Raw genomic sequence first — 17,737 nt, forward strand, 5'->3', positions numbered from 1 at the left:
GGTAGATATACTTCTGAACTGCAGTCTGCAGCCTTTTAAAGATGTTCTTTTGAACCTACTGAACGATCTGGCACTTTTGCAATCTCCAGAGGGATTTAGCCAACTAAACTCTTGAGTGCAGGTATGACTGGGGCATCCATCCCTGAGGATAAGAATAGCAAAAGACAAACCAATGGTCAGCTCCATTACTCTGTGCCTATTAAAGCCTCAAGCAAGATTAAAATCGTCAAGCATGGGAGCGGTAAATCAACAAGTGTTCAGCAAAGTCTGCCCTTGTTTGACTAGCTTCCCTCTTTACCGTCAAGTTCAGCACCAGTTGTTACCCTGCAGCTATCAGGCTCCTGGACAGGCGTCACATGCCTCAGCGCTGAACAGCTTAAACATTAGTCATGATTTAGACTTTGTTCTTCAATCCTTTTGAAATGCCATCAACAGTCCGGTTTGTTAATTTTTGCACATTTTTAAATGATGTACAAGTGAAGTCAACGTGTGTCCTGATCTTGTGCTGCTGGTGTGAAAAGTTAATTTCATGCCATTTATACTCTCCATATATACCTATAGCAACAATGAACTTAAACGTATTTAAGTGAAAATGCTCAATGTTGCCACCTCTTTAGTATATAACACAAGGATCAGAGGACAGAAATCTCATTGACAGGGTGAGAAATAGCCCTGAAACTTCATCTGCCATTGTCTGATACTAACTTGAGTTTAATAGACAACTGAATTTCTCATCGTGCAGAAATTTAAATGTGAATGTTTAGAGGGACACACATGAAATCCATTAAAATCGTAACAAGGCACATCCAAAGAACTAAATACCAATGCCTTCAAAACTTCAACACAAATCTATGTGCTATGGAATTGTCCGAATGTATACTGTGTCCAGAATGTGGGAAAATTCTCATTCGGACTCTGCTGGTGGAAACACTGCCATCATTAAAGTATAGCCCATCACTCTGCTTTTCAAGAATTTTGGATACATTTCTATTTTGCATATCTTCAAGCAAGTACAGTAGATTTAGAGGATAAAATCTTGAAGTGGCCCAGATTAATAGTAAAAGTCAATGGAATTTCAATAAAATGCTCAGTATACTGTACATTGAATGTAGAAAATATTGCTTAAACTTTAGTCATAATTACACTATATTTGTACTTGGTATACTGGTCAAAAGTTCAGAATCTCAAAGCAGGGCACTTATATTTAAATACTATTGGCTATGAAGATCAGTGAACAGATAAAGGAAATATCAAAACCTGTACTGATAAGCAGTCAATTTTTACTTGGCTATTGTTAGGTCAATGTCAAGTAAAATTCCCCTGAAAGGTTTTTATTTTTGGTAGAAATATAATCATTTAGTTGACAGTAGAAAAGTTCTATACTTGTTTCATTGTTTGATATTTATTTGAATCTCTCAAATTCACAACATGACTATCCAAACATTGTTAATTTCATAATACATGCAATCAAATACTTAAGTACATGGTTATTGTGTAGATGATTATGGAGATTAATGTTGGCAATTTAATGTAAGATGCTTGTAAAAGTGATGCAATCAATTTGTCAGTTATAATTTCCAAAGCATTCACCATATAAACCCTAATGATTGTTTGGATTTCTCAATATCGCAGTTGTCATATAACTTTTTAATCATTTCTGTTGTGTTGCTTTTATAATTTGGAAGCTGAATCCCTGAGGCATCCTGGACTTGGTAACTTGGTCTAATTCCACCTTTTTCTTTGAACACAGGACCATGCCCACCACCAATGCCCTGGTGGGCAGCCTTAAGAAGTGGATAAACATTTTGCCCTTTTTTTGAAGCTGTATTAATAACTTCCTGTGCATACTTTTCAAATTTCTTCTTTTCCACTTCAAGCAGAACCATGGTTTTTTGTTCATGTTCCAGTTCATCTGCACGCTCACCTAGTGTCTTTGCTTTCTTTTCAGCCTAGAAATGGACAAAAAAACAAACCTTTGAGACAATACATGGATCATAATTAGGGCATTTATTCTTTAACAGAGGCAAGGGAAAACTGAAGACAATCTTCAAACACCAATGTTAACCTGATCATCCATAAAACATTCTCACAACTGCTTGTTTATTTTAACAACACTGGAAAGGATATTTTTCCCTGAATTATTTCAATCCTTGTAGAATTCCTTATCTAAGTCTATCTCTTTGATAGGCAGAATTCATTGCAAGCACATTGCGAATGCAGAATAAATGGGCCAATTTCTTTAAATGTTAATTCACAATTAACTCATTTGAGCCAATAATGGCAAAAATACTCAGTCTCAACACATTAAAGTGTTCAAACATTTTTATAATCTTATTAAAGTTAATTGCATGTTTGATTAGTTGTTAATCCTTCATTTTGTTTACAATTATGTTAACTTTACATCTTGCTATTTACTGTAAGTAACCTGTATCATAAGTTGACAAACACAAGAGATTGTGCAGATGCTGGAAATCCAGAGCAAGAGACACAAAATGCTGGCGGATTGTAACAGGTCTGGTAGCATCTATAGAAATGAATAAACAGTCAATATTTCTGGCCAAGTCCCTTCATCAGGACTGGAAAGGAAAGGGGGAGATGATAGAATAAAAAGATGGGGGTAGGGGAAGGAGAACAAGCTGGAAAGGGAGAGGTGAAGTTAGGTGAATGGGAAAGATAAAGGCCGGAAAAGAAAGAGCCTGATGAGAATGGACCATGGGAGAAAGAGGGGCAATGGGGAGATGGTAGGCAATGTCCCCTCTAACTTGTAATGACCAATGTGCACAAAAATCAAGTGCTGTGCAATTTTTGCCCAGTGACAACAACATGTGCACATTGAATAATTTCTTCAATAAAAACTATAAATAAGCCAGTTCTAAAATCTGCAGACAAATCATCACCAACTTCCATCAGAAACTGGAAAAGGAAATGTGAGGTAGAGGGTGACAACCTTTTGTGCACAGTTTAAATTCCTTTGTCCACTAGTAGCAAAAGATGTGTGCGTGGGCACACCTTAGAGAGAACATTGGTGGTAGGCAGGTGAGGAGGAGAGGCCAGAATGGGAACAGAAGAAAAAGGAAGCGGGAGGTGAAAAGAAAAAGTTACCAGAAAGTAAATCAATGTTCATGGCTATCTAGGCAGAATATGAGGTGGTGTTCCTCCACCCTGAGAGTGGTCTCATCGTGGTGGAAGAGGAGGACATGCAATGACATTTCAGAACAGGAATGGGAATAGGAATAAAAATGGTTAGCTGCTGGGAAATTTTGCTTTTGGCAGATGGAGCAGAATATTACAAAAGTGGTCACATTTCCATAGATGCTACTTGGCTTGCTGAGTTCCTCCAGCATTTTGTGTATATTGTATCTAAGTTAATACTTACCAATGATTTTAAATTTTGTATAACACTTAGATTAGTTATCATTTATTTTCAATAGTAAGAAATATGATGTTTATCATTAATACCAAGGGATACTATAATTACAGGCAATTACTAACTGACAAAACAATTAGGTAAATCAAGTTACCCATTTCTTTAAAAACAAAAGCCCTATTTATGTTGTGTTTCTTTTTACTTTTCTCTGCTGTCACTTCATATTCACAGGAATTAAGGTAGCCCTCCCAACCAATAGATTTGGAATTAAGTAGGCCATTGTTCAGTCATGCTATGTATCAGGCATACTGGTGAAGAACTGATGATGTTTAACTGTAGATTAATAAATGTTGCCGCAACTGACAGTGAATTAAGATTGTTGACAATTGTTTGTAACTATTATAAATATAAATAGAACTCTTAACTATGTTGGCAAGAAGCATGCTGATATTTACAACATAAAGAGAAATGGGATTTTGCATCATGTGCTTCTCGACTAGAAAATATGTCTTGAGTGTTTGATGTTTTGTTGCTAGTCTTGTTGGTCTTTACACAAATGAAAAGACTATTGCCTGCACATTGAATTATACTTATTTTAGGTTCACTAAATGGGTGTTTTCATTTGTCCTAATGTAAAATCAAACATTGTTGTAATACAAATCGCAAAAATGGGTCATCCTCACTTTAAGAGATTATGATTGTGTTTAGTATCATTAAGAATCATTAAAGCCCAAACTGGATGTTCATAAACAGTGGTCAATTAAGTTTACAATTAGAGATTGGGACATGTTAAAGTTTCTCCCTCTCTATGAGGCAGATAAAAATACATGGATCTCCAGAGACCTTCCCCTTCCCCCAAGACTTACAAAGGGATTGATTGCACTCCAAAACAGGTGCTCCCCAGTTAATTTGAGGAGCAGCACTAAGGGCCATGGATCAGACTTCAACAGAACACAGATGCTTTGATCTCTGCCCAGTGCCATTGAGTAAAATTTAAATGATTTTGAGAAGTCGGGATAAAATTTATAAAATTACATCCAAGAAGGGATACATGAAATTGTGTGATACTTTCATACTGATGTGTCATTGTGAGTGAATAGTCTTTATTGTTAATTCACAATTCTGATGAAAGGGTTTCGACATGAACCTGTAACTATCATTCTTGTTTCACAAATTCCATCTAAACTACAACATTTCCAGAATGTTCTAGGTCTTTTTTGAGATTTTCAGCATCCGCAGTTCTTTAGATTCTTAGTTACTGACAAAGGTCCTGATTTCCTTATCTAATTACTCTCAGTATGTTAATAATACCCACTGTGCATGTTCATTATGTTGTTATGTGTACAAAATATATAACTATATAACAATCACAGCACGGAAACAGGCCATTCCGGCCCTCCTAGTCCGTGCCGAACTCTTAATCTCACCTAGTCCCACCTACCTGCACTCAGCCCATAACCCTCCACTCCTTTCCTGTCCATATACCTATCCAATTTTACCTTAAATGACACAACTGAACTGGCCTCTACTACTTCTACAGGAAGCTCATTCCACACAGCTATCACTCTCTGAGTAAAGAAATACCCCCTTGTGTTTCCCTTAAACTTTTGCCCCCTAACTCTCAAATCATGTCCTCTCGTTTGAATGTCCCCTACTCTCAATGGAAACAGCCTATTCACGTCAACTCTATCTATCCCTCTCAACATTTTAAATACCTCGATCAAATCCCCCCTCAACCTTCTACGCTCCAATGAATAGAGACCTAACTTGTTCAACCTTTCTCTGTAACTTAAGTGCTGAAACCCAGAAATGACATCTCATTCAGGTGAATTATGACAGTAAGTATATGTATGACAGTTCTACAGAAAATGGATTTAAAAAACTTTATCTAGAACACATTTGTGCAAAATCAACGTGTAAAAATGAACTGATACATCCAGTAGTCAGCATAAAATTAGGAAAAAGAAAAATCAGTTTGGGATCTGTTTTCACCATCCAGAATCACATGATAAAGATTGGAGCAAAGGAAAGTAGAACCAGGAGCTTCCCTATGTGAATAAAATATATAATTTCATAAAACTCACCATTTGTTCAACAAGGAAAGATTGTATGTTTCTGCCTTCTTCCAGATTCTTAAGCTTTTTCTTTTTTTCCTTTTCATTATGCATATAATCTGCTTCCAATTTGGCATGAAGGGTTTCAATTGCTTGTAATTTTTCTTCTTTTTCCTTCTCCTCATGTTCTTTCAGCTAAACAGACATTATCTGGTTAAGTTACATTGCCTCAAAGTGTATTCATTAAAGAATCATTAAGCATTGTATTAGCTAAAGTGAAATATCACCTCCGTGTTCTCCACTGCCTGAGCAGTTGACTTGGAAACACTTCAATTTGCCAACAGATGCTATTTCATTAGCTCTTCTCTCAGCTCTGGAACAACTGGACAATAATGATGCATACATCAGGATGCTCTTCATTGACTACAGCTCTGCTTCAACATTATCATCACTTCAGAATTAGACATTAAGCTACATTACCTCAAACACTATGCTCCAAGCCTTGATGTCTCCTTGTGCATGAAAGGATGTGCTGAAATGGGAGAAGGTTGAAAGGTGATTCAAGAAAATGATTCCAGAATTGAATGGCTTGTCATATGAAGAATGTTTGATGGCTCTGGGCCTGTATTCACTAGAATTCCAAGGAATGAGGGGTGACCTAATTGAAACCTATCGTATGGTGAAAAGCCTTGACAGAATTGATGTGGAGAGGTTGTTTCCTATGGTGGGAGAGTCTAAAACCAGAGGATACAGCCTCACAATAAAGAGGCATCTTTAGAATAGAGATGAGGAGGAATTTCTTTAGGCAAAGAACGGTGAATCTGTGGAATTCTTTGCCATAGACAGCTCTGGAAGCCAGGTTTTTATGTATTTTTAATGCAGAGGTTGATAGATTCTTGATTAGGGCAAGAAGGGACACGGGGAAGGTAGGAGATTGGGGCTGAGAGGAAAATTGGATCAGCCATGATGAAATGGTGGAGCAGACTCAATAGGCCAAATGGCTTAATTCTGCTCCTATATCTTACGGGTCTTATGGTCAAGAGAGCAATCCCTATGGAAAGCAGAGAGTGGTGGTGGGAGTTGGGGAGATAGATAAGTGATAGGATCCCGTTGTAGATAGCGGAAGTTATAGAGAATGATGTGCTCGGGGTGGTTGGTGAGGATAAGGGGAAGCCTATCCCTATTATAGCGGCAAGAGGATGGTGAGGGTAGCATTGATCATTGTGGAAGGGAAACCCTGTTCTTTGAAAAAGAAGGACACCTCAGATGTTGTAGAATTGAAAGGTTCATCTTGAGAACAGATGCAGTGGAAACAACAGAAATGAGAAAAGAGAATAACATTCTTACAAGTGACTGTGAGAAGAGTGATAGTCAAGTCATAGGTATAGAGATATAGAATTTATTTTCTCTATTCTGTGTATCAAATGATACCTTTCCTCTATTCAATGATTCCTTATATTCTTTAATGCCTATATCCATACTTTCATCACATTCTCTTTAATAAAGGTGTCTCAATCAATCATAAGTTTTGAGAGTTTGGTATGTTACCAAAGTCTAGTCATGGAGAGCATTCTTTCTGGTTATATCACTACCTGGTAAGGAGGCTCCAATATACAGGAACAAAAGAGATTGCAGGAGGTTACGCAATTTAACTTTGGTAGGACTTATAATGGATTAGTTCACTGTCTATCTGTTATTAAGTCCTACTGAAGTTAAATTGCATTCTCATAGTATTAGGATCAAAATCAGAACTTGGTTTATTATCACTGACAAATGTCATGAAATCTGTTGCTTTGTGGCAGCAGTACAGTGCAATACATAAAAATGACTAAGTTAGAACAAGAAATATATCAAATGAAATTAATATTGCAAAAAGAGAGAAAAAGGGGTTCATGGATCATTCAGAAATCTTAAGGTTCTTGTACTTCCACCCTGATGGTAGTAATGAGAAGAGAGCATGTTCTAGATGGTAAGGATCCTTAATGATGGATGCATCTTCTTGAGGTACTGTCTATTGAAGGTGTTCTTGATGATGGGCCAATGTAATAAAATTTTATTTTCCCTATTTATAACATGACTTTAACCATGCAGATAATTTCAACTTGGATGTCCAAAATGGGCAGTAGCATGTTTATGGGCAGTAGTATGTGCTACCCCTAATTTTATTTCTACTTGGATCAGGTTTGGCATACAATAGATAAACATGCAACTGCCTATTTTGGATGTCCAAGTTGAAATTACCTGCCACATTATAAAGAGGGAAAATAAGATGCACAAGAAACAGCAAAACCTGCAAGTATTTTACCATCATAATTCTGTGTTCTTCAATTCCCTTCATATCTGCCACTAATTTTTCTTTTTTTTTCTTTATTTCCATCTCTCTTGCAGCTTCCTTTTCTGCTGCTGCTTTCTTAATGCGGTCTGTTTCATCTCGTGCTTCCTCTCTCATTTGTTCACTTATTATTTTCAACATCCTATTTCTTTGATCTTCCTTCTCCCTAAAATTGCCAGAAAATTGAAAAAGGACATAACATTTCAACTGTTCTACAGTTTCTTATTAAATAAAAAAACATAAAAAATCAATTATTACAAATAAACTACCCTTAATAAAACAAAAAAGACATTTCAAATACAGCAGGCAATTCATTTTGAAATCATGAACATAGAGAGAAAGCATATGAGAGGAGTTAAAGTAAATATCTTAAACTCAAGGGATAGGTGGCCTATTTTACTACATAGGGAAATGTCAGCCACAAGTTGAATCCAGGCAGGTCTCTGGATAATCAGCTTTCTACAATAGGAATCAACTATTGTTCTGCATTATTCATTTTCAATATACAGATGAAACCCAAGATCCATCACCATCTGGTTTTATGATGCAGTGTTTCCCTATGAGTGGTGGTGCAGTTTCCTTAAAGAAAAAACAGCACACTTTTGACATTTTTCGCAGCTCCCAGTAAAAGATATAAAAATTATAGAACCATAGAACATTACAGCACAGAAACAGGCCTTTTGGCCCTTCTTAGCTGTGCCGAACCATTTTTCTGCCTAGTCCCACTGACCTGCGCACGGTCCATATCCCTCCATACACCTCTCATCTGTGTACCTGTCCAAGTTTTTCTTAAATGTTAAAAGTGAGCCTGCATTCACCACTTCAACTGGCAGCTATTTTCTGAGATATTCCAGATAAATGTTTATTTGGCAAAAATATGCTGGGTTGTTTCTTACTTGTCAATTTCTGCTTGTCTTTCTTTCCTAAGCTTCATCATTTTTTGTTTTGCTAAAACATATAACCTGATATCTTCATCTTGTAATTCTTCTTTTTGCTTTTCTAGTGCTTTAATTAAATTATTGTTCTCAACATGTGCCTGAAAATCAAAAAATTGAGAATTAATTTATCTTATGATTTTAATGTAAACATCCCAAGTTTCAGAAAAGCATTGTCATACGATATTAGATCAGATGACCCTAACCATGGCAAAGTGGTAGATTTTAAACAGTGTCTTCAGAGGGGAAAGTGATAGAAGGACAAACGGGTCTGTACAGAGAGAGAATTCATAGCCTTGATAACTGAAGGCATAGCCTCTGATAGAAGAGCACTTAAATTTGGGAATGACCAAAAGGCCAGAAATCAGGCAGTTCAAAGGTCTTGGAGGACTGTAAGTTAGCCAGAGATAATGGAATTACGAAGAGGTATGTCTAAAGGTGAGAACTGTAAAATGTATGTTACTTAACCAGAACCACAGAAGTTATGGGTAAACTGAACTTGGTGCAAGTTATAATCAGTAAGCAGCCAAACCACCAAAGAAAATTAATTTAATTTGTTTATGTAATTAAGCATGTAATTTATTTAACTGAAGTGAGCAATTCAAAGATGTTAAATGTCTTTCATTGTGAAGGTCAGTATCTTTTAAGCCTGATACCATTCTCCTGCTGCAGTTAGGGCAACTCAGGATATTTTGCTGTTCCCTGGCATTCCAAAGTATAGCATATTTATTTTGGATGAACATAGTGAGCTGACAGTCAAAGAAAATTTGGCAGCATGTCAAAAGATGAAGACTACTGTACAGAATGGAGTAGATAAAACGGCAAATATTGAAAATGGAACCTCTTTGTATTTCCTGAATTACAATTTATTATAAAAGAGCTGTGTTTCCCTTGATCTCCTTGTTTCTTTCTCCTGTTGAAGTAAAATATAGCATCTCATTATTAGATCATAAGACATAGGAGCAGAATTAGGCCATTCTATCTCCAAGTATACCGAAACCTCATCCTTAACAATAAAGTCGAATGCTTTCCCTACCACTGGGGTTAGGCTGACTGAGCTATAATTTCCTTTCTTTTGCTTTCCTCTCTTCTTAAAGAGTGGAGTGACACTTGCAATCTTCCATTCCTCCGGGGCCATGCCAGAATCAAGTGATTCTTGAAAGATTATGACCAATGCATCCGTTATTTCTTCAGCAATCTCTCTCAGGACTCTGGGATGGAGTCCATCTGGTCCAGGTGACTTTTCCACCTTAAGTCCTTTGAGCTTGCCTAGCACTTTTCTCTTTTTAATAGCAATGGCACTTACTCCCGTTTCCTGACAGTCACAGACCTGTGGCACACTGCTAGTGTCTTCCACAGTGAAGACAGATGCGAAGTACTCGTTAAGTTCACCTGCAATTTCTTTGTCCCCATTACTACCTCATCAGCATCATTTTCCAGTGGTCCAATATCAACTCTCACCCCCCTTTTATTCTTTATAAAACTGAGAAAACTTTTGGTATCCTGCTTTATATTATTAGCTAGTTTGCCTTTATATTTTATCTTTTCCCTATTATAGTTTTTTTAGTTGCCTTTTGTTGGATGTTAAAAACTTCCCAATCATCCAACTTCCCACTCACTTTTGCTATATTATATGCCCTTTCCTTGGCTTCTGTGCAATCCTTAACTTCCCTTGTTGCCTACCCCTGCCATTTGAGAACAACATCTTCTGTGGGACATATCCTGCTCCTTGTGAACTATTCCCAGAAACTTCAACCATCTCTGTTCTGCTGTCATCCCTGCTAGTATCCTCCTCCAATCCACCTGGGCAAGCTCCTCTCTCATGCCTCTGTAATTCCCTTTATTCCATTGCGATACTGATACATGTGACTTATGCTTTTCCCTCTCAAACTGCAGTATGAATTCAATCATATTATGATCACCAACTCCTATGTGTTTCTTTTCATTAAGCTCTCTAATAAGATCTGGGTTATTACACAACCCCCAACCTAAGACAGCCTCTCCCCATGCAGGCTCAAGCACAAGCTGCTCTGAAAAGCCATCTCATAATCATTCAATAAATTCCCTCTCTTACACCAACCTGTTTTTCTCAATCCTCTTGCTTGTTGAAGTCCCCCATTACAATTGTGACATTACCCTTATTACATGCCTTTTCCAGCTCCCTTCGCAATCTCAACCCCACATCTTGGTTTCTTTTTGGAGACATATACATGATTCCGATAATATTTATTTTACCCTTGCAATTTCTTAACTCCACCCACAAGACCCTATGTCACCTCTTTCTAAAGATGTAATTCCATCGCTTACCCACAGAGCCTCACCACTGCCTATGCCTTCCTGCCTGTCCTTTCGATACAAAGTATATCTTTTGATATTAAGATCCCATCTATGACCTTCTTTCAGCCACAACTCAGTGATGCCCGCAGTGTCATACTGACCAATCTCTAAGTTCATCCACCTTATTCCAAATGCTACATGCATTTAAATACAACACCCTCAGTCCTGCATTCTTCATCCTTTATTTTGCCTTTGTGATACAATTTAACTCTTTGCTCTGTCTGCACTTGTACCCAATCATTGGCTTGTCCTTCCTTACCTTCATGTTACATCCATCATCTACTTGTAAACCTGCTGGCTCATCCTCAGCTCTATCATACTGGTTCCCAACCCCGCCATATTAAACTGCTCCCAACAGCTCTAGTAAACCTGCCTGCAAGAATATTGGTCCCCCTTGGATTCAACCCGTTCCTTTTGTACATGTCCCACTTGCCACAGAAGAGGTCCTAATTACCCAAAACGTACAAAAAAGCTGGATGAACTCAGCAGGTCAGGCAGCATACCCAAAAATCTGCCCCTGCTCCAATTCTTCAGCCGCACATTTATCTGCCACTCATTCTATCCTATCCTCACTATCACCTGGCATGGGCAGCAATACTGAGATTGCTACCCTTGAGATCCTGCTTGTCAGTTTCCTTCCTAATTGCCTGTATTCTTTTTTCAGGACATCCTCCATTTTTCTACCCATGTTGTTGGTACCAATATGTACCACGACTTCTAGCTGCTCACCTTCCCTTTCCAGGATATTGTGGATGCATTCAGAAACACAGTGGACCCTGGCACCTGGGAGGCTAACTATCATCCAAGCTTCCTTTTCGCGTCCACAGAATCACCTATCTGAATAGTCCAAGATCAATCTAACCCTTCCCTTGCACATAGCCCTCCATTTATCTTTTGTCGATGTGCCTATCTAAGAGTATCTAAATTGTCCCTCATGCATTTACCTCTACCACCACCATCTACGCACTTAACACTCTCTACGTTAAAAAAAACCTATCTCGGACATCCCACTGTACTTTCCTCCAATCGCCTTAAAAGTATGTCCTCTCATATTAGCCATTGCCACACTGTGAAAATTACACTAGTTGTCCGTTCAATCTATGCCTCTTTTCATCCTATACACAACTTGCCTCTCTTCCTTCTTCACTCTAAAGAGAAAAGCCCTAGCTTGTTCAACTTTTCCCAATAAGACACGTTCCAGGCAACATCTTGGTAAATCTCCTCTGCACCTAAAATTTCCACATATTCTTCTTATAATGAGACTACCAGAACTGAACTCAATACTGCAAGTGTGGTCTAACCAGAGCTTTATAAAGCTGCAACATTACCTCATGGTTCTTGAATCCCCTGACTTAATGAAGGTCAAACACACCATATGCCTTCTTAACCACCCTATCAACATGCATGGCAATTTTGAGTTATCTATTGACTTGGACCCCAAGATCTTCAGTTCCTCCACAATGCTAAGAATCCTGTAATTAGTCTTGTACTCTGCCTTCAAGTTCAACTTTCCAAAGTGCATCACTTCATACATTTCCAGATTTAACTTCTTTTGCCATCTCTCAGCCCAGCTCTGCATCCTGTCAATCAGGAGTGTAGTTGTAGCCAGAGCGCACCCAGCACATCTTTAAGAAAAAAGCCAAAATAAACAAGCTAATTAATGAGGTGCTGCCCCGAAGCCAGTCTTCATCAGAGGAACTGAGGTGGAGAGGGTCAATAACTTAAATTCTTCGGCATTAAGGATCGACATTTCTCTCTCTGAAAAATGTTAGAGGATCTGGCCTGGGACCAGCACGTAACTGCCATTACAAAGAAAGCACGGCAGCACCTATACTTAATTAGAAGTTTCTGTAGATTCAACATGTCACCTCGATCCTGATAGCCCTGTCTTTTCAGCCTATCTGGGCCGGCGTTTAACAGCTAAAGGCTCCAGCACCCTGGAAAGAGGAGTGAACATCACGTGGAGCAAGTGAAATCGGCAATCGCCTCTGATCTGGGCCGACATTTACCTGCTGGGCTGCACCTGATTAATTAGCTGGCTTATTTCGGCTTTTTTCTTAAAGATGTGTTGGGTGCGCTCCGGCTAGCACTGCACCCCTACTGTCAATATCCCATTGTAACCGACAACAAACTTCTAAACTGTCCGCAACACCACCAACCCATATAGGCATATTCTGAATCTAGTGCTCACTTTTTGACAATGAAACTCATTGTAGAGAGATCAAAGTATTCCAGTTAGATTGACTAAACTATTCCACCTTTTCATTGTCATTTGGATTCTCACCTGAGTGAAACTATGGTATTCTACTTTTTATTTGACCTAGTGTGATAGGCAAGCACTTGTGAAATAAGGATGGATTTTTGATTTTATAAAGCCAAAAGCCCATAATCCAAGACCCCACCTGCCCTGGACATTCTCCCTTCTCCCCTCTCCCATCGGGCAGGAATAGAAAAGTCTGCAAACACATACCAACAGGCTCAAGAACAGCTTCTATCCTGTTGTTATAAGATGATTAAATGATTCTCTGGTATGATAAGATGGACTGTTGTCTTCATAATCTACCTTGTTATGATCTTGCACCTTATTATTTGCATTGCATTGTCTCTGTAGCCTATGCACTTTATTCTGCAGTCTTTTATTACTTCACCTTTATTTTACCTGTATCCCACACTGTATAATGATTTGATCTGTCTGAACAGTGGATAAGACAAGCTTTTCACTGTACTTCAGTATATATAATAATAATAAACTAATCCCAATTCCAAATAAAGTAAAATTTAAGAGTAAGTGATAGCTTAGATATTTGTACTGTTAATCCATTAAATAATCAACTTTTCCGAGCAAAGCTTTAGGAGCGTTACAGGAAAGCAAAAAGATATCATATCAGAAATCAAATTCAAGGTCCTCTATGACAACAAACCACTAGAATTTCTGGAACCACATGTTACTCAACTCATTAAGATGAAGAAGTTCTTGAAGCCTACCATTTGATTGATCTTATTGTTATATTTTTCTTGCTTTTTTAGTTCTTCAATTTTACTAAGTTCCCATTTGTACAACTGCGCCAATTTCTTGATTTCTCTTCCTTCCATTATATCTTGTTGCTTCTCTTGTTTTCTTAGTTGTTCCTGTTCTTTTATCCTGCCATCAAATAAATCTTTAAATGCCATTGTAATAATGAAAAGTTAGTGAACAAATGAGTAACTTTCACCATACGCTTTCATAAAACATTGCACTTGGTTTCAAAAGTTGCAGCTGGTATCAAATATGCACGCATACTGTTGCTATTTCTCATGACACAGGTCAAAGTTAGTCATGGTGAGAGAAGTGGCAGATAATATTAAAATGTTTGCTATTTGTGGGCTCAGAGGAAATCAGGCACTTAAATTGTAATATTTTCAGTATCAAGAGAACATCCACCACTGCCACTTTGTGCAATGGACCAAAGAGGTTTTTGAGGCAGGAGTGTAACTGCCAGAACCATTCTAAAGATACCCAACTTTTGTCCCTCCCAAGATGTTTTACAGTGGCACAGCAGTTATCACGACTGCTTCACAGCTTCAGGGACCAATTCAGATCCTGATGTCAGCTGCTGTCTGTGTAGAGTTTGCACTTCCTCTTGTGACTACAAGGTTTCTCCTGTGTAGTCCGGTTTCCTCAAACATCCCAAAGAAGTGATGGAAGATTTATTGGCTATTGTAAATAATCCCTTAGAATGGTAATAAAAAACTAAGTTGCAGGGCTACTGAGAAATAAAGAGAGAGTGAATGAAACAAATGGGATTTGCTCTGCTAGAACCAGCAAGGATCAAATGAACTGAATGTTCTCCCTCTCAGTCATAATAAGTAACTAACCAAGACAAACACACTTAAATCCCTTCCAAAAATGTTAGTTTAATTACATTGTCCTTGAAGATTTCGGACCATGGTAATAATTTGAATCTCCAAATGCTTTCCACTGCTACACTTCATCTAACAGGTATACCTAGTCTCACCAAATCACCTTCTTCTTCAGGGCTGGAAAACCAGAAATTACAAGTACAGCAAATTATTATTTTTTTCTCCCAGTATTCTGTATCTTAAGTTGATGGCCACATCTAAAGAAAGCCTAGGCAGCAGCCCAACAATATCCCTTATGGACAACACATTTAGGTCCAACTCTGATTCACTTATGTATTGAGATGCAGCACAGAATAGGCCTTTCCAGCCCTTCAAGTCATGCTAACCAGCAATCCCCTAATTTATCGTAGTCTAATCACAACACAATTTACAATGACCAATTGACCCACCAACTATTACACCTTTGGACTGTGGGACAAAACTGGAGCACCTGGAAGAAACTCACGTAATCACAGGGAGAACGTACAAACTCCTTACAAAGAGCAGCGGGAATTAAATCTGGGTTACCTGTACTGTATAGCATTGTTCTAACCACTATGCTACCATGTCGTCCAGTACTATTGTGATGATAATACAAATTCCTGGATTAGAAGAACCAGGAGTTTTCAAGCCCCAGTTTTAACAGCATACTTATAATGCAATTTTTTGTCAAGCATATTCAGAATTATGAAGCTGTTATGTAGTTTTTTTGTAACTATTTGCTATTTATATTAAAAGAAACAGTTAAAAGAAATAAACTTATATTGAATTTTTTATGATCTAAGAATGTCCCAAAGCACTTTGCATCCTATCTGATTTAGAGTCACAGTTGAAGTGTAGGAAGAACTGTCCTACAGGAAGCATCAATAAATAATTATATGATAATATCAGACTTTATTTTCAGTCATGTTGATTTAAATGTAAATATTGGTATGGACTCCAAAATATAACTTCCCTGCAGTTCTTCCCTGCAATATTGCCATGGATCTTTTACATTCAGATTATGGATTATAACAGGCTTTAGTGTAAAATCTTTGAAAAATACCACTTTCAATAGTATCATTTTTACATAATTTACAAATCAAACAAATGAACTTCAAAACTATAATCAAAATCAATTCTTTACTCACTGTTGCTGATGGAAATCAGAAAGAGCTTTTCTCTGTTCTTTCTGTTTTAGCATATTTTGATACTCTGTATCCTCACTTGTGTACCTTTGGCGTTGCATTTCCTCCACAAATTGTTTTTCTTGACTTTTAAGAAGATGTTCCCTTTTCCGGTTCAATTCAATCTGGGCTTCTCGCTCTTTAAGCGTTTCAGTGAACATCAGTGCAGCCTACAAAAATGTGTGTGTTCATTATGACAAACACTGATGTCATGTAGATTGTCCAATAAAACTGTCTGATCAGATGAAGTTATATAATGAAATTACAAATTCATTACATTTATTCACATCAACATGACTCCTAGACTGAATTTTGACTTTCATACACATCACCATTTCTAACTCTACATTTCTTGTACACTGTTTGTGTTCTTAGGTAACTTGAACGTGGATATTAAGCATTTTCATAGAAATAATGTTACAAAAATCAATGTAATGCATCTCTACCATGTTTAAGGTGATATGTCCCTCTTAGGCCACCAAATCCAATTTCTGTACATATGCATAGGCCTGCAATCAGCTCGAAGTATTGTGGGTACACATAGTTTGAACAATTTGAGATAAACTGGAACATTCTGTTAATACTAAAAGCAAAAATCTTAACAAAATATCAATTACACCTCCTCTCCCTCTGCTTCCAAGTAAGGATTCCATTCTATTCTCTGAATTTTGCATTTCCACCTGATGATAAGACTTTCCATTCCATTGCTCTGAGATACCTAGTTTTTTTAAAATTAAACATGGCTTTCCTTCTGCAATATTTGACTGAGGTCTTAAACATGATAACTCTATTTCCCACACTTCTCATACTCCCTCTCCTCCCATGAAGAAAAAAAGATAGGTTTCCCCTTGTTCTTACTTATCATGCCACCCACCCCCACCATCCTCCACGTTTAATGGATCATACCGGGAATTACCACCAACTTCGACAAGATGCCACCATCAAACATATTGTTACCACCACTCATAGGAAATGTAATACCTGGCATTTAACCTCTTCTACCATTCCTGGAACATAAAGTTTTTCAGATGAAGCAGCAATTCACGTGTACTACTTCCAAGGCAGTCTATTACACTGAGGTGCTCTTGACATTGTCTCCTCAACAGTGGAAGAATCAAACCCAAATTGGTTGACTACTTTGCACAACACCTCTGTTTGGTTTGCAAGGGAGATCCAGACCTTACAACTATGCAACATGTTAATCCTCATTCCACTCCTACTCAGACCACTCTTTTTTTTGGACCTCTGTGCTAACTTTTAGTATTAAATAAACACTAAAAATTATTTTTACAGTGTAACTCCTAATCTCTCAATGGCAATAAATTATTCCATTTATTTTTTCAGCAGATGGCCTCAGACTTATCCATATTGAACTTTTCACCCCACTCCCTGTAATACACATGCTATGCTTCCTATCAATGTAATTCTACAAAGCTGAAAGAACAACTGATTTGGATGAATTAATAGGTTGAAGCATTGGTTAGGTAATGTTGAAATCCAGTCAAATGAATAAAGCAAGTTAACTATGATGATGGATTAATTAAGAAATAATTTAATTTCTGGAGCAAACTTATAAGATTGATAAAATAAAATCAATTTTATAATATTCAATTACAATAATTTTTAATTCAAAAGATATTATAAACTTCTTAGAAAAAAACATTATA

General features: G+C 37.5%; 1 protein-coding gene across 3 annotated transcripts in view; it reads right to left on the minus strand.

Annotated features, from left to right (window-relative positions):
- Window positions 1–1,363: 1,363 nt before the first annotated feature.
- cfap210 (cilia and flagella associated protein 210) overlaps window positions 1,364–17,737 on the minus strand; it is a 62,655-nt gene continuing 46,281 nt past the window's right edge. For 2 of the 3 annotated variants that reach the window (XM_073047247.1, XM_073047248.1), the window contains exons 4-9: window positions 16,035–16,240; window positions 14,011–14,167; window positions 8,650–8,789; window positions 7,727–7,919; window positions 5,452–5,616; window positions 1,364–1,949 (exon numbers count right to left, since the gene is read on the minus strand). In XM_073047247.1, coding sequence (XP_072903348.1) covers window positions 1,587–1,949; window positions 5,452–5,616; window positions 7,727–7,919; window positions 8,650–8,789; window positions 14,011–14,167; window positions 16,035–16,240 — 1,224 coding nt within the window. In that variant the 3' untranslated portion in view covers window positions 1,364–1,586. The remainder of the gene's footprint in view (window positions 1,950–5,451; window positions 5,617–7,726; window positions 7,920–8,649; window positions 8,790–14,010; window positions 14,168–16,034; window positions 16,241–17,737) is intronic. The other variant, XM_073047246.1, reaches the window with a different exon arrangement.

This window comes from Hemitrygon akajei, chromosome 5, assembly GCF_048418815.1.
Source record: "Hemitrygon akajei chromosome 5, sHemAka1.3, whole genome shotgun sequence".
In the NCBI taxonomy this organism is placed as follows: domain Eukaryota; kingdom Metazoa; phylum Chordata; class Chondrichthyes; order Myliobatiformes; family Dasyatidae; genus Hemitrygon; species Hemitrygon akajei.